The sequence below is a fragment of the Mytilus galloprovincialis genome, chromosome 1 (genome assembly GCF_965363235.1).
Source record: "Mytilus galloprovincialis chromosome 1, xbMytGall1.hap1.1, whole genome shotgun sequence".
NCBI lineage: Eukaryota > Metazoa > Mollusca > Bivalvia > Mytilida > Mytilidae > Mytilus > Mytilus galloprovincialis.
This window is the reverse complement of record NC_134838.1, coordinates 103,587,407-103,613,757: the sequence shown is the minus strand read 5'-3', so window position 1 is coordinate 103,613,757 and position 26,351 is coordinate 103,587,407. Positions and strand designations below refer to the sequence as shown.

The 26,351-nt window shown below is 31.8% G+C and overlaps 1 protein-coding gene across 2 annotated transcripts in view; it reads left to right on the top strand.

Moving 5' to 3' along the window:
• Positions 1 to 972: 972 nt before the first annotated feature.
• The window catches only part of LOC143048083 (ubiquitin carboxyl-terminal hydrolase 14-like), a 35,676-nt gene continuing 10,297 nt past the window's right edge, over positions 973 to 26,351 (top strand). Inside the window, exons 1-9 of one of the 2 annotated variants that reach the window (XM_076221532.1) lie at positions 973 to 1,030; positions 17,793 to 17,938; positions 18,508 to 18,540; positions 20,827 to 20,931; positions 21,940 to 22,043; positions 22,478 to 22,539; positions 24,941 to 25,071; positions 25,383 to 25,457; positions 26,028 to 26,092. In XM_076221532.1, the coding sequence (XP_076077647.1) occupies positions 988 to 1,030; positions 17,793 to 17,938; positions 18,508 to 18,540; positions 20,827 to 20,931; positions 21,940 to 22,043; positions 22,478 to 22,539; positions 24,941 to 25,071; positions 25,383 to 25,457; positions 26,028 to 26,092 (764 nt within the window). In that variant the 5' untranslated portion in view covers positions 973 to 987. Of the gene's footprint in view, positions 1,031 to 14,361; positions 14,441 to 17,792; positions 17,939 to 18,507; positions 18,541 to 20,826; positions 20,932 to 21,939; positions 22,044 to 22,477; positions 22,540 to 24,940; positions 25,072 to 25,382; positions 25,458 to 26,027; positions 26,093 to 26,351 lie in introns of those variants that run through there. The other variant, XM_076221539.1, reaches the window with a different exon arrangement.

Sequence of the window (26,351 nt, the reverse complement as noted above, 5' to 3'; positions counted from 1 at the left end):
GCCCACATTAACTTTCTATGTTATGTGTTTCTCTCTTTGACTTCATACCATTTCTTATATATAAAAATAAGAAGACTTGGTTTTGATTACAAAATAAGACAATTCTTCACAAGAGAACAAATAACGAATGAGGAATAATGCATTGTAAAGTTGAAAAGTACATTTAATTTCTATCAAGTAGCAAAATATGAAACAGAATAGAGATATTATGGTATGACCCCAAAAATAACCTTCAAGTTTACATTTTGCTCACTTTTGACTCTTTTACAGTTTTGCCAGTATGACATCAAACAAGTTTTCACTGTATTGTAACTAAAACTGGGCAACAATTCTTCAAATTAACAACACCACATCAGTAAGACAGCTTCCAAATTACCACAAAGTCAAAATCGATTTCTGTCACATTCTGTCTTCAAAAGCAAATAAGTTTCTGTATAATATATCACATGTACATATTGAATCCATTTTACTAATTGCTGATTTTAACGTGTAAAATGTAGCAGTTATTGAATTCTTTGAAAAAAGATGAAACTCTTACCTTTTTAAAAAAAAATACTTCTCTGCCCCTATTTATATAAATTCTAGGCTTACAACATAAAGTCCCCACATATGAATATCAATTTTAAAAATTAAATTCCAGTTTGATTCAAACAATTTAAATTGCTATGAAGTGTATTTAAAGAGAGCCTTGTCTGTTCCATAAATATACATTACATACTAAACAATAAAAGTATAAAGTAATCCAATTTGTATGCTTAAGTCCTACTAACAAGCTATTATAACAAATAACAGCATTTAGTTGAGGAAATGTTAACAAATACTCCTGTTAAGATAGACAAATTGTCCTATTATAAAGACTGACTTGACTCCATTGGACATTAAATGGGCTATACAACAGAGGTCCTGTAAGGAAAAATTACACGCTAAATAATCTTTTAGATTGGTTGGCGAGTTTTAGACCAGACATGTAGTTTAGGTAACATAAGAATGGAGAGGAGGGCCTCAAACTGGGCTGAAGAATGTATAGCTGGTGAATATCAATTAGAATTGTGTTATGTTTTTGACTAATCTGCAGATATGCAATATCAGATATTTAAGTAAATCACACCAGATACCCTTTATATTTTCTTGTCAATTTCCTCACTTCTAAAACTTCTAAGCTACTGATATTTTGAAATAAAGAAAAAGTTTTCTTCTGTTAAAGCTGTCTTGAATCATTTTTGCTTAAAAGAACTGGCTTAATTATCATTCATGATTGATCTAAATTTTGCTTCCAATATTTTACTCACATAAAGCTTTTCCAAAGCACATCTATGAAGTCCTATTTCTCTTCTGTCACGAGATTAACACATTAAATTTTATACTGAGCAATATTTAGTTGTATGTAAACATAGGACTCAACTTTTAATTCAAAGTAAAATTTATTATGAACATGTATTCTAAATTAAATTCTTCACCAAATAAAGTCCTGAGCAGAAAAGTAATAAAAGAAAGTTTAATAATTGAAGTTTAGTATTACCTGATTACATCTAGGTGTTATAATTAGATTACATTCCAATAGCACCAGAACAAAGGTAGAATAACGGCCAATATTCCTCACAGGTAAACAATCATAAAATAATGTTGATAAATACTAAAGTATAACCATGTGTTAATATCACCAGGAATGATTTGGACAGATAATGAAGTGTCCCAACATGTCCATATTAATACTATTTCACATTGATAGTCTGATGTTACGTTTGTCAATATTCACAATTTCATGAAGTGAATCTTTACATGAGTTGTATATTTTATCAACAGAGTTATCTGTATACAATCCAAGATCATCAAAGTTTTTAATATGGGAACGTTCCTGCTACCTGCGTTACTGAAAATTGCTTATTGAACTGTTGTAGTATATTATTTTATCTACCACCACGAGTCTACCATTCAATTTTAAGATCTAGGGCATTTAGATTTTATATACTATTCCGATTAAATCTTAACTTTGTACAATCTATATCTATACTCAAATATCTATACATAGAATTCTTTACATCTGACCTTACGCAAAATTCAACAAAAACTTAATTAACTCTATCTAATCAAGTGAGGATTGAACAGTTAATCTATCGGTATGGTAAACCCCTGGGCTCGGAAGACAATTATTTTCTCTCTAAATGTGACATATTTTACATGAGTATTAAAAGAAAATTATAACAAACTGGTATTAAACTTTTAAACATTGAATAACAGTCAACTGAAGCATAAATTCTAATAAAATGGAAATTTATTCATAACAAATTGAACATTTTTTTACATGTATTTAAATTTAAATTAACATTGATGTTATAAAATTATATTTGATCTTTTTTTTTCAAGTTATAAATAAGTGACAAGATTTATGGAACTTGTTTACCAGTGCATAGGTCTAAATCAAACACTCATACTTTTTATAAATAAACATTTAGATTTTATGACAGTAAAGAACACAGACACCATTTGCTTTTTCCTACTTCTTATTCAATATCATTTGTCCACCAACGCAGCTAAACTTCATTACAAAGAAACAGCATAAAAAATAGTGTTTATTATCTATTATCATAGTTTCTCAACTTCAACATAACATTATATGTCTAGTGATAATTGTTTTATCTAGTAGTATTCACTTTATATTTTGATTATTAATGTCAAATCAATGTGAACATTTTCATTAGAACCGACATGTAACATTTATAGTGAGAAAAGTTTTATATTAATAATGAAAACTATGAGAAAAGTTCTTTCTGACATTTCTATTTCTGTCATGACAAATACAGTAAAACAAATAAGGACCATCTTTTCTTATTATCATGATTTAAGCTTGATATTTTAATGAATATTTAGTAACCATGAAAACAGTTGTTCAGTTTATTCCACGTAATAATAATAAAAGCTTTTGCCTATAATAAATTGTTATCATGTAGTGAGACGTAATTACAGATCTGTTTGATGTTTTTACAAATGTTAATGACTTGCAGGTTTATCTTCTTTAATACTGTGACAACATGCAATACACTTTCTGGTTTTAATTATTTGTTTTTAAGATCCCACATTTAGATAAGCATGCTTTCCTGGGGATTTTTGTTTGTCATATTACAGATTATCAAGAACAAAATGACTGACGATAATTTTAAGAGTTCTCTATCTAACACCAAGGCCAGCACGTCATATTAGAAACACAATAAAATTAAAGGAGTTTCATTATGCAGGTGATCACCCTTTTTATTTGGAAAACAGAGAAACGTTATAACAGTAGTTAAAATACCAACTATTCCAAATTTCTTAAATGCATCCAAAATGCCCTCCTAGAACCCCATTATAACAATCCTAATGACTTGGGTTTATTTTAACAAATAAATTCAATTGGAACAAATAGTTCAGCTTTTTGGAGTAAATGCAAAGAGAGTTTCATTTGTATATTTGCAAAAAGGAAATATTTCTATAACTTTCTAAACCATATCAAAACCTCTGTGAAAAGTTTCAAGCCTAAATTACAATAAAACCGTAAAACTAATACATATGGCTAATTGTATTTAGATTGATTGTATAATCTGTTTATTCTCTAACTTAATCATTGAACCAAAAATTGATAATATTGTTCTTCTTTGTCCATGTCATTACTTATATCTTTATGTAGATGATTTAAAGACCAGGAAAATAAGATATGGTGCAAGACCACCAAACATGTCCAACATAAGGTCGAGTGGGCTTAGCTGATAATCACACTTGTATTCTGTCAGAAATCACTTATATTTGTTGACACAAAAACAGATGACAAGAAGATTTAATTATCGGTCATCTTGGCTATGGTTCTGGTTGATCGGTTTTTATGTTCTGGGTTAGTTATCTATATATCATTTGACAATATCATATACATACGTCTATAATGTTATGATTAAATGTCAAGATATATATTATTCAAATTATTTTTTCTCATAAATAATTGATATAAATAAAAACAAAGATTACATGTATCCCCTTTAGGTTTCAGTTATGTCTGTATTGTAAATGAAGTCACCAAGCTAGTTTATGGTACATTATTGTATGGTCAAATAAATACCTGATTTTGGCAAAAACTGACTGGATCTATGCAATGGAATAAATAAGAGATGGTCTAAACATCTTTGAATATAATAAAACTATTGTATCCTATGAAAATCTCATGGATCTCTCTATCAACAATACATTTCGCCTTGCATTTACAATATTGCATATATATAGATATAAGATGTGGTATGAGTGCCAATGAGAAAACGTTCTCATCCTAGTCACAATTTGTAAAAGTCAACCATTATATATTAAAGTACAGTCTTCAACAAGGAGCCTTGGCTCACACCGAACAGCAAGCTATAAAGGGCCCAAAAAGTGACATGTACACATGGTATGAAACAATTCAAACCAGAAAACCAATTTACATGTAAAAGCTACCAGTGAAACACTCAGTACTTACTGTATGTAATTATCTTATATCTGCTGTACATTTGTCCTTGCCCTTTTTTGGTAACATTACACTTATAACTGAAACAATAATATTATTCCTTTAATTTCTTTGTATTTAAACATCAAAGTCTTAAAAATCAAGAATAGTGTATAAAATCTCTAAACTGTAAGTTATGCCACATTCATTACAATAATCTTAACTTTATTTATAAATGTAAATCAAATGATTTTTTTTTTAAATTCATATCTCTCTACCTGTTTAAACATGTAAATAAATTATAATCCACTTGAAAACTGATACTCAACTTTATATAATTTGTTTAATCTGATAAAATTAACAAACAGCTTCTTAGTCATTAATTATTCAACAAATAACAGTATTACAACCAATACTAAATTCCTTTGTTTATCTATTACTTAATTAACTTAGATTTTCTAAAGGCACAGACTTATTATCTGATTTATACTTTATCCCATTAAAAAAAGTCTGTTTCTTAATTATATAATTAGGCATACAATTTTCTAACTAAAGTGTATTTAGAGTATTTAAAATTATAAGAGTGATTACACAGGATTTATGTATTCCTCACAGGGTTTAGTTTCCCATATCATATAATGTTTCATACACTTTTTCTACTTCTTATAAATTTTACAAAAGCCATTTATATATTTCCCTCCCTCCATAATTTTTTAACAATTTTTCAAAGTTCCAATTACTGCTACGCCCTCAATTATGATAGAATTTAAATATATGTATGTTGTAACACATACTTTTGCAGTATAGATTCCTAAGGTGGAATAAACAAATATTTTCTAACAGACATTTTATATGGTCTACATTATCACATTAAGTTATTTACAGCTCAACAAAAATGGACCAAAGACTCTGTAGTCAAAGGTATTACTGAAATGTCAAAAATGTTCTTATAATTGTGACTGGATATATATATATGTCTCCTTAACATCAAAATTCACATACTGCATTTGAAAGCACTGTTTGAATTTTGAATGCAAAATAACTTCAAATTGCAATAAATAATCTCACATTTAAATTTTATGTCCAGTGTTCAAAAATTGCAATACATGTAATAAATGCAAGCAATGTTTTCTGCATTTGCAGAACACAGAATTTTCCTTAAACAATAGGGAATGGACACCTTAGCAAGTGTGCTCACATACCCCACGTCCCTACATTGTCACTGGAGAAATAAAATGAACGCTCGCAGGTATAAGATTTTCAGAAAAAAATTAAACATTTATTTTTCATTACAAATTTTATTTATTACCTTTAGTAGTTGTTACTTAATCATGTGGTACAAAAATCATTCTAAAAAATCAATTCATGTTGGCCCCAAGTGACTTTTAAAATGTAGATCATTGAAAAAGCTCCAAATTATCTCCCTTTGGTGCAAAACATGCCATTTTTTGGCATTAAAATTGAAATATCTTTTTAAACTCATCAGTGTTCTATATTTTTTATTGTTGTTTTCGTATAAGCTGTACATAAACTAAATAATAGTAACATGAGGCATCTATATACAAAGTATGAAGCATCCAGGTCTTCCACCTTCTAAAATATAAAGCTTTTAAGAAGTGAGTTAACACCGCCGCCGCCGGATCACTATCCCTATGTCGAGCTTTCTGCAACAAAAGTTACACAAGATTGACCAAGTCGATCTATTATACATATTCTTTTTGACAAAAATGAATTTTAATCTCTTTTTTTTCATTTTTTTTGCCACACATACAATGTACTGCTAAAATAGTGACAGCCAGAAGAAACCCTTGGTTCAATGTCATATGAAAACTGCAGGGATTGAAGTTAAAATTTTGACATAGTAGCCCACATCAAATTTTAGGGGCCATTGTCAAGTGTCCTTTTTTACAGCTAACACCTGCCTCATATAAAATACATGCTTTACAGAGCGAACTAGTTCATTGTTATAAAAGATCTTCTATTGTAAGAAGTCCGATTATTCAAAGAAGCATCTTTATTTCAAATATGTTTGAGTGACATGTACAATAATATGAACTCTGACATCATAATCAGCTAGGACGAACCATTTCATATAGTGATGAGTATAGACTGACCCTCAAAATATAATGAGAACCCTGTAGTATGCAAGTGTCAAGTCTGACTGCCTCCAGATTTTAGCTAGCTCTTGTCATTTTCGTATTTTAAGAGACAGTTTTCACAAGAGTGCACACGCTGAAATGTCTCGCCTTCTATACTAATCATTGATATTATGTTGATAGTCCTAAGTATAAAGTTAAGCTTTATAACAACTGTCACATAAACTTAACATTAACCAAGATAACTAAACAAAGACCAATGAACCTTGAAAATGAGGTCAAGGTCAGATGAACCATGCCAGGCATCATGTACAGCTAGCAATGCTTCTATACAACATATATAGTTGACCTATTACTTAAGAAAAATAGACCAAAACACAAAAACTTAGCACAGTGCAATGAACCGTGAAAATGAGGTCACGGTCAAATAAAACCTGCCCGACTGACATAAAGATCATAAAATATTTCCATACACCAAATATAGTTGACCTATAGCATATAGTATTAGATAAAAAGACCAAAACTCAAAAACTTAACATTGACCACTGAACCATGAAAAATGAGGTCAAGGACACATGACATCTGCCCGCTAGACATGTACATCTTACAATCATTCCATACAACAAATATAGTAGACCTATTGCATATAGTATGAGAAAAACAGACCAAAACACAAAAATTTAACTATAACCACTGAACCATGAAAATGAGGTCAAGGTCAGATGACACCTGCCAGTTGGACATGTACACCTTACAGTCCTTCCATACACCGAATATACTAGCCCTATTGCTTATAGTATCTGAGATATGGACTTGACCACCAAAACTTAACCTTGTTCACTGATCCATGAAATGAGGTCGAGGTCAAGTGAAAACTGTCTGACAGACATGAGGACCTTGCAAGGTACGCACATATAAAATATAGTTATCCTATTACTTATAATAAGAGAGAATTCAACATTACAAAAAATTTGAACTTTTTTTTCAAGTGGTCACTGAACCATGAAAAATGAGGTCAAAGACATTGGACATGTGACTGACGGAAACTTCATAACATGAGGCATCTATATACAAAGTATGAAGCATCCAGGTCTTCCACCTACTAAAATATAAAGCTCTTAAGAAGTTAGCTAACACCGCCGCCGCCGGATCACTATCCCTATGTCGAGCTTTCTGCAACAAAAGTTGCAGGCTCGACAAAAATGACTGTGATGACGAAAGTATTTCATGTCAATTTCATCACTTAAATTTGGCAGCTAATGGTGTTTTTGTAACAGTTACTAGGGGGTCTCATTGGGGGGTTCTGATCCTGGATCCCGCTAATTGTTTTGTCAGATTCCTGTATCCCGCTTACATTACATGTAAATACATTAGCAAATCTCATTTTTTTTATTATTTCCCGTGTCCCGCTAGACTTCGTTTCCAGCCTTCACAGCACAATAATTTGACTTTCACAAACGCTTACAAAAAAATGGTAATCCAACGTCACCCTTAGACCCACTTACTATAGATCATCCACCATACCCATGATTGGATATTGGCTATAAGTATTTGTCACTTGAGGGTTAACCCTAAATATTTCATATGGAACTACATTGAAAATTTTTTTAAGGTCATTATTGATTTAAATTTGATTTTAAGCAACTTGGTGCCAATAGAAGAAGAATTGTCATAGGTTTATTTGTGTATTAAGTTGTATTTTTGTTTTAGATCATTTCCATTTTCACACAAGATAAACACAAATGTTTTTTCCCACTTAGAACTGTGCTAGGTATATAGATTATATTTCAACCAAAGAGAACAAAACCAAATGGAAACAAAGCTATAGCCAAATAAAAAAAAATTCTTCAGACAATTTGTCATCTTTTCAAAAAATCCAAACATAATTGCCTCAAAATATTATTTTTTTAAATGTGTTTTTAAATGAAATAAAAGCAGGTGTATTATACTTGTGGCCAGGAACTGTATGAAAAGAAATAGAAGTACCTTAATAGTTTTAAGTTCCAAAAGGAAAAAAATGTTCTAGAATAATTTTTCCATTGGAAAAAATATTACAGTATATGTTCCTATCAGAATAATGGTCAGGTATAGAATAACTTTTCAACAGGTAGTTTATTATGACAGTGTTTAAAACAAAGTTCTTTATCTTCTTCCTGGTACAGGAGACTCTGGTGCCAGAATGTGGAATATCTCAGAACTGTGGCGCTATGTACATGCAAATGGAGAAACCTTTGTTCGGCTAAACAAATATTCATTGACACTGACAGATAGATTGATTTCTGAGTATGAGAACAATACTGGTACTCAATATCTTTACCACATGACTGAGTTGACTAAGAAAGGAGCAATCTGATACATTTTTTGTACGTGAAGTTCCAGACCCTATCACTGTTTATCAAAACCAGTCGGTTAAAGAGCTCATGTTCCTTGTTATTATGTATATATGCAACTCAACTTTCAATAAAGATTACTTTGTATTAGCCCCACCGGATGCAATTACGACTGGACACAATTACGAACGATTTCAAATGTTTGCCTTCTGAAATCATATTTATTTATGATTATCAATAAACATTTTTCTATAAATAAAAACCGTATTAAAATTCCCTTGTTTTCATGATAAAATAATTCATGTGCACTTGGTGAATGTTGATAACGATGACAAAATCGTTCTGAAAATATTATACATGTTATAAGAACCTCAATCTCGCCTGGAAATTATATGAAAAAACACATAAAGGTTAGAGCATATTGCCTTCTTTTTCAAAGATAGAAAGAAAAACATCTCCTGATTCTGTTCAATATCATATGCTTGATGCCTTAACTTTTAACTTGCCCAAATAACCCCACAATTGACATTTTTTTAAACACTTGTGACCCTATTTATGGTCAAAAGATAGTGTGTTAACTTTATTGAAATGTCCAGAGAACTCTGAAAATAATGTTGACCAATAAAAAAAATCATAGATGAATGATAGGTTCACCGCTGAAACGGAGAATTTGAATTTAGTGCTCCTTAAAAGTAGGAACTTACAATGTACATAAAAACAAAACAATTCCAAAATCTTTCCTTTACACATGACAGACATTTCGTCTGCAACCATTGCTGAAGTAATTGAAGTAAAATATAAACATATGCATCATATTTTCCTCTGGAAATGTGTTTTAGATTAAGATAAATGTATGTTTTATCAATCTAGACTGTTGTCATTGATTTCTTCTGCAAGATATAGTAATAAAGTGTTGTTCGGAATTGCGTTCATATGTGGCACACTTGACCCGTAAAACGAGGCCATGCAAATCTATCCTAACTAGTCTGATATTACTCTGACATCCAACGGCTGTTTTGCCAGACAAGCTGGGGCCGTGGGACGTCAGAGCTCGTCCCATATCAAAAAGTGGATATTTGCCCACCCAAAATAGATGTGCTGCTTCGTCGCTTCTGGTGCCGACTGACGGCCTTGGAATTATATAAATCAGGCATCAATCTATCCAATTTTCATTTATCTCTTCATGTATGTAAGTTTCACCTACCTGCCAACCTTTATTTTCTCATAATTAGACAGTTTTCACAGTGACCCATCAGTTTCGGCATTTTGCCTTTCATTTTCAAAGATTATCACGTGACCACGAGAAAACAGTGATGATTTATGCAAATGACCATAATGTAACACCTTGTTCATTTACGATGCAAGTTATCTAAATGTCCGAGAGCTTCTGATTGTAACGTGGTCGGAACTAAATGCTTCATACCGATCTCCTGTCATCCTGTATAGGAGGTGAAAAATCGTGGTTGGCTACTAAATGTTAAACATCAATCTCCTTTAAAGGAAGTGAAAAAATATAAATATTTGCATATTTTGAGTCTCGAGACCACAAACTCTCTCGTAACTGGACGTCCATTTGAAAGTGAAAGTCAAAATGCCGAAATCCATGGGTCTCTGTGAAAACTGTTAAAATATGGAAAAATAAAGGTTGGCAGGTAGGTGAAACTTATTATTACATAAATAAAGAGATAAATGAAAAATGAAGAGATTGATGCCCGATTTATATAATTCCAACGTCGTCAGTTGGCACCAGAAGCGACGAAGCAGCGCATCTATTTTGGGTTGGCAAATATCCACTTTTTGATATGGGACGAGCTCTGACGTCCCACGGCCCCAGCTTGTCTGGCAAAACAGCTGTTGGACGTCAGAGTAATCTCGGACTATATCCTAACGGGAATAGATAATTATGTGGGATATGATTCAAAATGGAAAGCCTTCATACATCTTAAATTCTATGGTATAAACAATTCAAGAAAGTAGTCTACATAAAAAAATTTATTAATCACAGTTCAAAAATTGTTCGTAATTGTGTCCGGTGAGGCTACTTTACTAAAATATTATCACAATCTACGGCAAAATAACTTAAATAAATACATGGAACTTCCCAAATGAAATGAACAAGAGCATACTTTTACTCTAGAGATAAATCTTGTCAAGGTGCCTTAAGATTTTGGATAGTAAATTCCCATTTTAAACGTTACCTTTCCAGGTGGTGTGGTACTGGTACTCTGTGGTTACTGCGGAAGCTAAATAATTTACTGCGTGATGACTAATCTTATGTCTACTTGAAAGTGTTCATTTTCGGCACACCAAATATCTACCATGATTATAAACGAAAAGACTTTTCCTATACTATTGTTAAATTTGTTTTCGATGCTCTTGGTCTTCTGTTTCATCATTTGAAATTTTTCTTTCTCAGTATATATATAATTGGTAGCTTTGAACTCACAATTTTCTTCGCCGTGACTCCAATCAATCATTTTGCTGGCTGCAGATGCTTGGTTTAAGACCGACAGCTTGGGTTTAATAGTTTTATAAATGCTGAATCAAATCTTATCAATCAATCAATCGGAAAATTCCTATACCAAGTCAGAAATATGACATTTTTCTTAGGTTTTCTCAGGTTCTATATGGACATTCCTCTTTTTGAATTTACTTGTTTTGAATGCTTTGTTTGTAACAAAACAGTAACACAAAGCTGAAGAGAGCTTATGTTCTCTTTATACAAATGTTCGTCTATAAAAGCTTTTGAACTTGAAATTGAAATACTCATGTTTTTATTTTGTTATCTATACTCGGATGAAAATGCTCTTAAAATACTTCATCTTACCAAAGTCAGTTGAACAATTTCCCAAAAGGTTAGTAAAAAAACCTCGGTAACAGTTACTCTTTTTGGAAGACATAAGCCTGCGTGGGCTTGAGAGTATTTCTGAAGAAATTTAGTCCAAGCTTCAAAATTATTCAAAACTTCATGCAGACGACACAGTACTATTGTCAGAAAGAGCTGATAATTTACAGAAACAGCTGGATTCTTTAAGTGAATACTGCAATGTTAACGTCACGAAAACAAAAGAGATGATTTTTCTAGAGACAGAATGCAACCAAATTTACATTTAGATATAGACGGTACTGACATTGAAATTGTTAAAGATTTAACTAGTTGGGCATATTATTAGGCTCGAACTGGTTATACTAAAATAGCACAGAAACACCTAGCAGAAACCACAAAAGATATGTTTAATGTGATGAAATCAGGCCGCATACATAATCTTTCCATTCAGTGTCACTAGATCTTTTCGATAAAGTTGTCACGGAAACCTATAGTTTAGTATTGATGTGAAATTTGGGGGCATGGTAATGTTGAAATTATAGAAATAATCCATCTGAAATTCTGTAAACTTCTTTGAAACTGAAAAATCCACACCTACGGCTATATACGGGGAACATGGTAGATGAATGAATGAATGAATGAATACTTTATTTGCAAGAAGCATATACATGCTATGGCAAACGAAAATATATACAATATATGACAAACAAAAGACAGCAGAGAACAGTAGTTACAGAGTATACAATAATATTATGACAATATATGCGATCTAATTTTCCAAGCTGCATTTAAATAGTTACATAGTTTTACTGTCAGAGATTTAGAATGAGCTTGTAATAAATTATCTAACTTGTGCCGATTTGGCCAAGAACAGTAGAATAAAGGTAAAAATTCTATACGCACAGATCTATACACTGGACATGATAAAACAAAATGATACTCGTCCTCTAAAACATTCATATTACAACACATACAAATTCTGTTTTCTCTTTGAGTATTTAGATAACGACCAACTTCAACATTTAATTTAAGTGTGCCGCTACGTAGTTTTGTTAATATAGATATCCCTTGGATATTGATATTAAACTGATTAAAAATAGTATCTTATTAGAGTTGATTAGTATCTGCTAAAGTGACTAAGTTATCTTTTATCGCAATCGCATATACACTATTTAATGTTAATAATGTATGTAAATTTTTTGTGAGTAGGGTTAAACGAAAAGGGAGGGCAATAGGGGGTCCGTTAACATGTTAACAACACCTCGACTTTGTCAAAAAGAGTTAACAACAAATTTAAAATGCTGATAACAGTTAGCAGCAACCTTAATCTTCCCTTTTTCCCAAATCAACCCAAAAGTAATAAAAAGGGGAAATGAACACCTTCGATGTGTTCAGAACGACTGTACGAAAGTCGCAGAAATGTCAAGCTCTAAGGAATCTTTAATAGATCAAGTTTCATATTACTCACACAAATAACAGATTTTAATGATAGACACATGGACAGACAATTGAACGGACGGAATGGTTGACTCCTAGAAAAATTACGGTCTACATAATGAAGGGCCTCCCCAATTTTTCAGACATGATTAATCGAAATTTGCTTCAAAATCAAAAGGAAGACTTCTGCTGGTTATGTGTATTATTTCAATCAATAGAAGCACACTTTGGTAATCATACGACATACACGGCTACAGCATGCAGATAGACAGAGTGATTTCTAAAAGGCCCGCCCATTATTCTTTAAAGCAGGGACCCTAATAAATTATATTTATATCTCCATGTAATCATACGACTCATAGCTTACATGCTTTTATAAAAAGGAATTGAAAACATACTTATTTCAATTGCAAATCATTAAAACCAATGTATAAATCACAAAGTACCCTGTAAGGTGTCACAAGATGAATCAGCTAACACCTCTTTCATCTCCAAGTCCCAATTAAGAACTCTAAGCTGATATGAATAAAAGCCTTTGGCTAATCTTTACGTTTCTGAAGTCTTAGTATAGCAAATTTGCCAGTCATCAATTTGAAAAACCAAGGCCTCATTTATCGACCTATCGAAAAAGATGCATATTAATTCATGTACATATTTTGCATTCTCTCAGTACTTGTGTATCTGCATTTGCTATTATTATTTAAATTATTGTATTGTTTGAGAAACGGTCATATGCTTGTTATTTTTATTTAATTCCACTGTTACTGTTGAACAATTAGATTGATCAATCGACATCTCAGCCATTCATTTGAAAGTTCTGTTAATTGATCTTAATTGTTTTCGTGATTTCCAAATCATGTTCTTTTAAAAATACTGAACATTTTTTTGTGTGTTGATCTCACTTCTTTTGAATTTAGATTGTTTAATACAGTTAGTCAACTTCTGAGCAACGATCAAACATGATGTAATCTAAATCAATAAAGGGGACATCTAGAAGGTTCGGTGAGCCGACAACTTTGCTTTTGAAGTTAACAGTTTGTAAGACAGGTTGTTACGTTTTTGCTAAAAATGAACACTTCATTCGAGTTTTTTCTTTTTCTTTTTATGAACGTGAGAATAACAAAAACCATTGCACGACATCTTATTAAAAAAATAAATATATTAGATTAAGGGATATAATTCAAATATTATATTAATTGACTTAATTTTACATTCATTACGGGTCTGCAATGAGTCTTGCACGCTTGCGCACTGATGCAGACGGTTACTTCCTGTTTTTCATGCTTTTAAAAAATGCCGACTTACAAAGGTTGTTATTAAGTTATTTTATCGTTTCCATGACTATCTTGTCTACAATAACACTAAGCAGGTTTGAGAAACATAAATTCCAGAAATATGGGTCTTTTTTGTTTTTGAAATACACGAGTAAATAAAGATTCTAAACCTAAAAACTATCGTACAACTGTATGACTGAGCACTTTTTTCGTTGGTCACAGAAGTTCTTGACCCGATCTATGCCTATAAGTCTCTCTGGCTATTGTAATTTCCTACCTACATTAACTGTTAGGAAAAAATTAAATTGTTCCCAGTCCGTTCACCCAAATTCATGTTTGTGGGTAATGATGCCCTTTGATACTGTCATTCGTCAAAGGGTCACTTTTGGTACTGTGGCATTTGTGTCAAATTAATTAAAAATATCCTTATCACATTTCGTTAGTGATCTCAAATAATTACTGTTACCGATATTTTAGGGAATTTAGCATCAAATCAACCAAAATTATTATCATCTAAAAGAAAGTGTTCATTTTATTGCCATGAACAAAACATTACCGGTAATATCATTTGGCAAGAATTTTTACTGCACACCGCCATGAAGTTACCGCCATTATGACCCTTATGTTTGAATTTTTGTGGTGTCACTGGAATCGGGTCCGTCCGCCCTGATTCTGGTTCGCCCTAGTTTCTGTTCGCCCTAATACCTGTTCGCCCTGAGTCCATTCGCTCTGATTTTATTTTTTAGTATAGTGTTGCGTTGTGTGTATATAATTGAATGTGTTGAAGTCAGTCTACAATTTAGCCGAATATTTACGATGTATCATGTTAACTTGTCTAAAGCTATCTGCTACTAGGTTATACGTTTCTGTACATTTCAGTCACTACAAGATATTGTGACTTCAAGGTATTGAGGACCAAGTTTGTATCTGTGTACATGTAGTTACGTTACTAGGAAATATAATCAGTGATCAAAGATTTCAAATGATACCTAAATCAGCAATCAATATTCAATCAACAGTAATTAAAAGTAATCATATAAAATAAAGTGTAACAATGCAGACAAGAATTTTAATAAATTAATTATAATTTGGCAAATATTCTGTATTTAACTTTTAATAGATATACCGAAATTTTAATATTATATATATATATATATATATTTCGTTCATTGATGTAACATATATCATAAATGAATATAGGGCGAACGGACTATCAGGGTGAACAAACTCAGTGCGAACGAACCTAGGGCGAACATGTAATCAGGGCGAACGATCCCGATACCATGTCACTGTTACCCTTTTAGAGTAATGCCCCAATTGTACATGGAAAAATTGATGAATTTTTAGTTCTCGATCTCTAATTTAAGTTAGCCTCAACCAAATTTAATGAAACATATACACAATGCTTACTACATTAACAGTGTTCTCCTTAGACATTTCTTATATCATCCTGGTAAACATGATTTTTGAAATACCATGTTTCTAGAAATTATAGCATCATATTCATAACACTATCTTTAAGAAAATAATTTCAGATAGCATCACATTCTAGCAATATAATACCATGATGCTAAAGGGCCCTTGGGAGAACACTGCTGACTAACAGTTTTAGAGTTATGCCCCTTTATAAATGAAAAAAATGCTGAATTTTTGGTTTCCTTTCCCTATCGTAAGTTTGTTTCAAACAAATGTTATGAAACTTTAACACATTGCTTATTTCCACAAAGCACAGATCAAGTTTGAATTTTGTTGGCGTCATATTTTCAGTTTTAGGGTTGAGTTATTTCCCATTATAAATGAAATTATTGCTGAATTTTTAGTTTCTGTTCTCTAACTTTAGTTTGCCTGAACTAAATGTTATGAAACTTTACTTATACACCAGGGCTCACACTACTTCAGAATTATAGGGAGAAGTGACTTCTCTTTTTGAAACTGATAGGGAGAAGTGGTGAGATTTGAAAGAGAAGTGCTCATTCGCGCGGTGCGATACAATGTTTGGATTTTACAATAGTATAAAGGGCCATATGTAAATAATGTTCTTTTTATATTGTTCAATTCATATCTAAGTAAAAAAATTACAATTAAAGTAACATTTGAAATTAAAAGTTGTTTAAGTTTTACTAAGGTTCTTGTGAGAAACTACCAACTAAATATCTAGCACTAAAAAAAAAAAAAAAAAAAAAAATGTAAAGAAATTATAATATATCAATTACAATTTAATTAAAAATTATCTTGTGTATGACATTCAGTGTTTCTCATAATAAAATATAAAAGTTATTAAGCTGGGCCATAATATATGGATATTAGTATAATAGTCTCAGAGTTAAGCAACTTTAATCAATAGTTTGAAACAATCCATAAAAAAATATAGGGAATTATATACACCAATCAATTAGATGTCACCAAAAGTCTCTTAATGCGTGTGGAATGCGTAATTTTTCCCTTTGGGATCAATATTCTTCTGTCAGCTGTTCCATCCGTGCGTCCGTAGTAATTATTGTAAAAGTACGGATTTGGGTCATAGCTGGTCCGGTTCAGATCCGGAGTTTAGAAATCGGTCAATGGCGGACGAATGCAAGAAAATTTACAAAAATAAACGATGTTTGACAAGTTATTTGGAAAGGAACATGACGTTTTTAATGCAATAAATGGATTAAATATTTACTGGAGGCAACTTTTATCACGTTTAAATGAAGAAACAAACTTATTTTGCCGCCGAAATTGAGGTTGATGTACGTTTTCGAGTAACAAGCACCGTAACTTGCGGAAATGCACGAAGTGATAAAAAGTTGTATTTTTATCAAATAACCTGCTACACACTGCGAAGACAATGCTTCAACCTCTTTTCTAAAGATAATGAATTGTTTATGTCTGAATTTCTTTAATTTTCAATAAAAAATTGATGTTTCATCAACTTGGTAAAAATTGAAAATGTCCGATGACGGAAGCGACTGAAAGCGACTATCGTCAAGAACAGGGCGACTTGTTTTCGCTTTTGGGGGTCGGGGAAAGCGAAGTGACGATCAGGAAGGCGACTTCTTCGCCCAAGTCGCCTGGTAGCGTGAGCCCTGTACACAATACTTATTTCCACAAAACTCAGATCAAGTACATATTTATATCGTGTGAGTGTCAACATTACAGATCATCAGCTGTGTCCCATGGACACATTCCTCATTTATTTTTAAACTATAAGTAGTATAAGTTACATTCTAAAAACTGTTTTGAGAATTACTTTTGATTAAATAAAAAATTAATCATGATGATCAAAGGCCTAGTTCACTCATATAAAATTTGTAAAAGAAATGTGGAAGACACCAATCAGACAATGGTCACCAAACTTGTCACAAAGATATAGAATTAACATACAGATTATGTATTTTATTATAGTTAATATAAAGTGGGGTAAAGAAAAGTTCAGTGATGTTGAGTGTAACACAGATGAACCTCCAGAGGTATTTAAAGCACAGTTGTTTGCCTTATCTGGTGTGCAACCTGATAGACAGAAGGTTATGTTGAAAGGAATGGTTGTTAAGGTAAATATGACTGTTATTTGAAAACTATTTTAATTTTCATTTAAAATTATGCAAATAAAAGATGTTTTGGGATCAAAGATAAGAAAATAGTCTAACAGCAAAATTAATCAATTTGAAATCTAGACTAGACCACAGTTTAAATGGAAACAAGTGTTAGGATGTCTACATGTAGATTTCAATTCATTTAAAAGGCAAAATAATGAAGTCAGCATGAAATAGTGATTCCCATGTAAGATCTGCCATGTTACCAGACTGACATACTGATAATAAAACACCATAAATAATGACAACCTCTAAAAACGAACACGACAGGGTTAAACTAGTTCTATGAGTACCAAGCTCTCCCTCATTATTTTAGTTAGTGGAATTAAAATGATGCGAAGAGAGTCACATACATGTAATAAGAATTAGTCTTAAGAAAAAACTAAAGTACAAAATCAGCCCTTTCTAATTCTATGGATTACATACCAGATGATGACTATGCCTATCTTATAAATGTACATGAAGTTAACATGACAGTGTTTAAAAAAAATCTGAGTAATATTTAAAATTCTTTTCTTTTTTTCTAGGATGACAGTTGGGGAAATGCCAAACTTAAAGATGTAAGTTCAATGAATGATCAACAAGCATGACAAGTTTCCCAGTCATGATTCATTGACTTTGAAGTTTTGTCTTTAATAGTTTATATGTTAAAGTTTGTGGTTAGATCTATTTAAGGAGAAATGCATATATTTGGTCAATTATATTTGGTAAGCTGTAGTTTAAACAATATAACATATATATATTTTCCATGGAGATTTTTTTAATCCTTCCTCTCAGTTATGGTCCATTGTCTTTGAAACTCAAGTAAAGATGTTTTGGTATAAATTTCTGCATTTGCATTATTCTATCAAGAACAAACAAGCAAGACATATCTCTGTGTCTTATTTTTAGCCACTTTCTATTTCAATTAGTGGAAACATAAAAGCTTCACAGAATAATGTAAATTTCAAATTAGTTCAGAAAAAGCAACCTGCATAATGGACATCGGAAATAGTTAAACAAGTAAAATAAAACACTTTAATTGATACTATAACAGAGAATTATTGGGGTTACTGTAACTAAGATAAAAGAAATATTCATGCCATCCATCAGTCTAATATCTGCAGCTGTACTTTTTTCATGTTTATTAGGGCAGTTATATATCAGTGCAGACAGACACAATCTTTTACAATATAAATAAGATGTGGTATGATTTCCAAAGAGACAATTCTTCACAAGAGACCAAATGACACAGAAATTAACAATTATAGGTCACTGTATAGACTTCTACAATGAACAAAGTCCATACCACATGGTCAGCTATTTTATGGCCCCATAATGACAAATGTAAAACAAATGTCCAGTAATGGCAGCAAATCTGTTCAAAATTACAGAGTGTAAACAATGAAAACAATTTCAGTTTTGTATCAGTGTAACTAAGAACTATAAATTTTCCATACATTCTCAGGAAAATTTAAAACACATTTTTTGCGGTCGTATATTGGTATGACATTGGTGTTGTCGTTGTCGTCGTCGTCCAAAGACACATTGGTTTTCCCACTATAACTAGTTTAAGTAAATAGAAATCTATGAAATATAAACACAAGGTTTATGACCACCAAAGGAAGGTTGGGATTGATTTTGGGAGTTTTGGTTCCAACAGTTTAGGAATTAGGGGCCAAAAAGGGGCCCAAATAAGCATTTTTCTTGGTTTTTGTACCAGAACTTTAGTATAAGTAAATAGAAATCTATGAACTTTAAACACAAGGTTTATGACAAAAAAAGGAAGGTTGGGATTGATTTTGGGAGTTTTGGTCCCAACCATTTAGGAATTAGGGGCCCAAAGGGTCCAAAATTAAACTTTGTTTGATTTCATCAAAAATTGAATAAGTGGGGTTATTTGATATGCCGAATCTAACTGTGTATGTAGATTCCAAATTTTTGGTGCCGTTTTCAAATTGGTCTACATTAGGGTCCAAAAGGTCCAAAATTAAACTTAGTTTGATTTTAACAAAAATTGAATTCTTGGGGTTCTTTGATATGCTGAATCTAAACATGTACTTATATTTTTGATTATGGGGCCCAGTTTTCAAGTTGGTCCAAATTGGGGTCCAAAATTAAACTTTGTTTGAATTCAACAAAAATTGAATCCTTGGGGTTCTTTGATATGCTGAATCTAAACATGTATTAAGATTTTTGATTATAGGCCCAGTTTTCAAGTTGGTCCAAATCGGGATCCCAAATTAAACTTTGTTTGATTTCAACAAAAATTGAATATATGGGGTTCTTTGATATATGCTGAATCTAACCATGTATTTCGATTTTTGATATTTGGGCCCTGTTATCAAATTGGTCCACATTGAGGTCTTTAGGGTCCAAAATTGCACTTTATTTGATTTCATCAAAAATTGAATTCTTGGGGTTCTTTGATATATGCTGAATCTAACCATGTATTTAGATTTTGGATATTGGACCATATGTAATAGGTAAATGTCCAATTTAAAAATTTTAAGTTTTTAAGTTTAAGTTCTTAGACCACATTCATTCTGTGTCAGAAACCTATGTTGTGTCAACTATTTAATCACAATCCAAATTCAGAGCTGTATCAAGCTTGAATGTTGTGTCCATACTTGCCCCAACTGTTCATGGTTCGAACTCTGCCGTCGTAAAAAGCTGTGCCCTGCAGAGCATCTGGTTGATCTTTTATACTCTTTTCTTGTAATTTGCTAAATAACAAAAGTATTAAATCACAATGAGAAATTGGTAAACACCAATACAAATAAAGAATAGAATTGTTTTTGAAGTTGTTACATAACTGATGCAAAATTTTGTTAATGTTTGAATTTAATTTTTTTTTATCATTTCAGGGTGCAATGGTTTTAATGATGGGGAGTGCAGATGCACTTCCAGAAGCACCAAAAGAGAAAGTAATGTTTATGGAAGATATGAGTGAACAACAGCTAGCCACAGCAGTAAGGAAAATTAATGGGATTTTACAAACAATGAATATGTTCCACCTTATCTAATTTTTAATCATTTTATTCTAAAATGTTTTTCGAGAGAAAACTGTTTCTAAACATCTTTTTAAGAATTTTTATAATTTGAGTAAGATCAGGGGTGAATTTTGACCTGTTTGTTTGTTTCATTATTGCCAATGCAAAAACCTCAGAATATTTAGAAATAAATTTAACTTTTCAATTTTATTCACATTGTATGCAAGAAATAAAAAAGCTGAAAAATATATACAGCAAAATAATTTGATTAAAAGTTCTTTAAGAAATTTCCAAATAAATTACACTTTATAATTTTGTTTGTATATATTTACATATGTATATTTTGTACAAGCATATATTTGTCCTTAACACTTACTCAATGCAGATGATTATATATTTTTATCAATGTAAGCTTGTAAAGACAAAAATGTTTGGCTTATTGGTAGTATTGTTATTACTGTCTTTGTTTACCTGAATGGGTACCCCTGAAATGATAATGTAACTGATTGTAACTTATAGAAGTTTAAAATTGAGAATGGAAATGGGGAATGTGTCAAAGAGACAACAACCCGACCATAGAGAAGACAACAGCCAAAGGCCACCAATGGGTCTTCAATGCAGCGAGAAAATTGCAATATCACATATTGTTGCTACATTCTTTTCCTTTACATTTAATCAGTCTGTTAACCCTTTCCTCAATGGATTTTTTTTTCTTACTTAATTTGCATAGGATTTAAAAAATATATGCATTGCAAAAAACAAGTATTTCATCAAATAGATTTAAGTCAGATATTCTTATGAATATCTTTTTCATATTGGATACAAATTTTATAAGGTCTGATGCAAACATTTCATAGTCAAAGAGTTTCAACTGAGGTACTACACAGGGGTCATAATGGAGTAAAGGGGGTGGCATCAAAAGGTGTCATGGAGGAAAGGGTTAAATTTTACTTATGAAGACTAACAATAAAGTTCTTTTATCTTCAGATGAAGTTACCGGCTGGTTTAACCAATCTAGGGAACACATGTTATATGAATGCCACAATACAGTGTCTTAAAAGTATACCAGAACTTAAAGATGGATTAAAAAGGTAAAATGTGTATAATATAATTTATCTGCTCCTGTCTTAGCAGATGGGGCATAGAGTTTTACCCTTGTATATCTGTATGTCTGTCAGTCACCCCAAATAATGTTATACATCATGCACATGCTGTTCAATTACTTTGGGAACAGAAAATTGTTACAAAGGTTCAAAAGTTGCAGACGTTGACACATCCATCAAAAAGAGAAAACCAGGGTTTCAGTGCATATCACATAATTTTAACTTTAAAAATGACATCATACTTTCAACTTTTGAACTTCAAACTTTTTTCAGACAATTAAGAAATGAATAAAATTTATATTTATACATTAAAAAAGATATGCCTATTTAAAAATGGGACTAAAAAAGAATAATCTGGTGATGCGTCTTTAGACCTATCTACCTTAAACATGTTAAACCATGAATTAAATTTTCTTCTTTAGATTCAACAGTGGTTCTGGAGTAGGAGCGGATGCTGGAGGTTCTGCTGATCTTATTACTGCATGTAAGTTGTAAAGTAAAATTTACTGAAATATAATTCAAGCAATTACAGCACATGTTTCTTTATTGAATTGATGCACTAATCGCACAGCTTAATATATTGAGTATAAAAACAAAATATTGCATTAATAGAATGACAAAAACAAGGGGCTTCAGTGGCTGAGTGGTCCAAGTAGTTACTACTGTAATCACTAACTAGTCAACACTGAGGTTGTGATTTTGAACCCCACCTGTGGGTGCACTCAATCCAACCTTAGGATTAAAAGTTTTCCTATCGTAGGCCAGTGGTTTTCTATGGGCACTCCAGCTTTCTCCAATAAAAACTGGCTGCCACAAAATAGCCCAAAGCGGTGTTTAAAAGTGGGGTTAAAACACAAACAATCAAATAAAAATGTTGTTACCTTGGCCTGAAGAAGTTGAGACCTTATTGTATTGAAGAAAAAAAAGGATTAACTGAAAAATTTAAATTAAATATCTACCATCACAAGTATTAAGAAAGTGATGTGCATGGCTCAGATAAAACTAGACCCATATGACAATAAAAACATTCTGTGGTTTGATAATGAAATTTATTAATCAGATCAAAAATCCTTTATTGAACATTTGGGAAAAAAAAGAGCATCATTTATTGAAACTAACAAATTCATCGACAGGATAATGTCAACCCATGGCCAACTTCCCAAAAATATTAAGTAGCATTTTTGACTAGCAAGCTATTAATTTGGAGTGGCCTAATCACAAACTTATATTTTTGCAATAAAATCAAACAGGATATCTCCCTGTGTATTATAACTGTAGTATCAAACTCATAAAAAGAGTTTACTTTCTTCAAACAAACCAGTATCAATATTTGAATTGTATTTTTACTACTATATATCAAAGAATAAGATATTTAATGTTTATTTTTTCCTAAAGTAAAATATTCCAGAGTTGTGTTTGGTTCCTGTTTGATAGATTGAATACTGAATAATAAAGCTATTTACTAATGGGAGTTATTGTTGTGTGTAATCAGGATATCTTCTATGCCTTCACTGTGTGTATTACCAATGTTATTTCAACTGATAGGGCGGAGCTTAGGTTTTAATTTGCATGAAGGACAGTCTTTTTGAAGATGTGTGTGATAAAGATGATGGCCGTTATAATTATAGTTGATTTCTAATCACCTATCAGTGTCACCAAACAGATATACAAATGAACTGAGTGTATGATTTGGGATGAATAACTGGACACTTCTTTGATGAGTTTATCCTGACACACCTGTCTATAGATTCCCCCCACTGGTCTTAAATAAGCAAACCAGTAAGCCCTGCCCAGTCAAGTAAATAAATCAAGTAATTCATCATTATGTTAATTATACCCCACGCAACGAAGTTGCGGAGGGTATAATGTTTTTGACCCGTCCGTCAGTCCTTCCGTCCGTCAGTCCGTCAGTCCTGTTTCTTGTCATCGCAACTCCTCTCAAACCACACAACAGAATTTCACGAAACCTTTTCAGATAATAAGGACATACTATGTAGTTGTGCATATCCACGGGAAATTGCGATTCAATTTTTTTTCTAGGAGTTACGCCCCTTTGAACTTATTTACTTTAATGTACTACTGCAACAGTTTGTCATCGCAACGCCTCTCAAACCACACAACAGAATTTCACGAAACCTTTTCAGATAATAAGGACATACTATGTAGTTGTGCATATCCACGGGAAATTGCGATTCAATTTTTTTTCTATGAGTTACGCCCCTTTGAACTTATTTACTTAATGTACTACTGCAACAGTTTGTCATCGCAACTCCTCTCAAACCACACAACAGAATTTCACGAAATCTTTTTATATGAAAAGGACATATTATGTAGTTGTGCATATCGACGGGAAATTACGATTCAATTTTATTTCTAGGAGTTACGCCCCTTTGAACTTATTTGCTTCAATGTACTACTGCAACAGTTTGTCATCGCAACTCCTCTGAAACTACACAACAGAATTTCATGAAACCTTTTCAGATAATAAGGACATACTATGTAGTTGTGCATATCGACGGGAAATTACGATTCAATTTTATTTCTAGGAGTTACGCCCCTTTGAACTTATTTGCTTCAATGTACTTCTGCAACAGTTTGTCATCTCAACTCCTCTGAAAACACACAACAGAATTTCATGAAATTTTGTAGATAATAAGAACATACTATGTAGATGTGTATATTGACAGGAAATTATTATTCAATATTTTTTCTTATACAATTTTTTTTTCTTATACTTATTTAATTTCAATGTGGGGACGTGGGGTATGTGAGCGTGCTCACTAAGGTTCTTTAATTTGTCCAAATTCACTAAAATTTAAAGATTTATTCATGTAAATGGTAAGATGATTATAATATAATAGTTTTACATTATTTGAATTTTTCAGCTATGAAAGAGTTGTTTCTAAGTATGGATAAGTCTGGAACTGCCATTCCACCTATTATTATGTTACAAGTACTACATATGGCTTACCCACAATTTGCTGAAAAGAGTGAACATGGAGGCTATGCACAACAGGTATTATGATAATCAGCATTGTTATTAGAAAAATAAAATTTGAAGAATTCTGAGATACCATCATCAATAATATACAAGATAAGAAGTGGGGTTAATTTGAAAGGATTTAATGTATATGTCAAAATATGTGTACATAATGTATGTGTGAACTTGATGTCAGTTTAACAGTAGACTAAATGATTTAAAGGTATTATGCATCCCTTCTGTTTATTTTGTTTACTATTGTAATTAGAAATTTTGGAACCGTATATAAAAAAGTATGTTATATTTTGTTTTGTTTCTTTTTAATTGACTGTTATTGTACATTTCAGGATGCAAATGAATGCTGGACAGAATTAGTTCGATGTCTACAACAAAAAGTGCCTGGTGTAAAAAAAGAACAAATGGTAAAATGAACCTTCTGATTTACAACAACACAAAAATATTTTTTTCACCTTTTGCAATCATCAGGAATGACAGGCAATGGGTGAATGTGCATGTTACAAGTCTCCACTTATATCATAGCTCTAAAGGAGGGAATAAACTTGTTTACCACTGAATGTCTGTCTGTCCACGACACATTTCAATCACATTTTTTTCTCAGCAACTGCGAGTCAACATTTCTAGATATATTGCACCAATCTTCTTCTGACAAGTTATACCAAACTTTGTGAGATGTTTTCAGTGATAACTTGCAACAATCTTCATCTAACAAGTTATTCCATGTGTGACATGATTTTAGTGTCTTCCATATTCCAATTCTCTTATTTGAAACCTCAAGATTTTTTAAATGTTATCCCCCTACATGGCATATTTTATATTAAATTAAAATTTGGACATATTTTGTTTGTTAGTTTGAATCTCAGTTCAACAGTGTCCTTCTACCTCCAAGAAATGTAGCCATTAATTTTGTATTACTCACTTTGTACAAGGCAGAAAATGTTCAGATTTGTAAAATTTCATCATGTCTTTTTCAGGAAATTAGTGCATCTAGCAGTCAAGGCCTAGTTGATCAGTATTTATCAGGAGAATTTGATGTCTCGTATCTTTTGATGATTTGTATAAAATGAAGACAAAAAAGTGAGATTCTTAACTCATGAAAACCATGATATTACAAGATTCATCAATCAGAAATGGAATTTTGCAATGTAGGGAAGATACTATGGTCTGACGAGTTATATTAGAAATGATTTTCATAGTTTTATTAAAACTTGCAGTAGACTAGGGTAGAAAATGGATCCAGTTAAGACATTACAAATTTGGACTTTGTTTGATATCATTTCAATTCATGGTATGCCCTT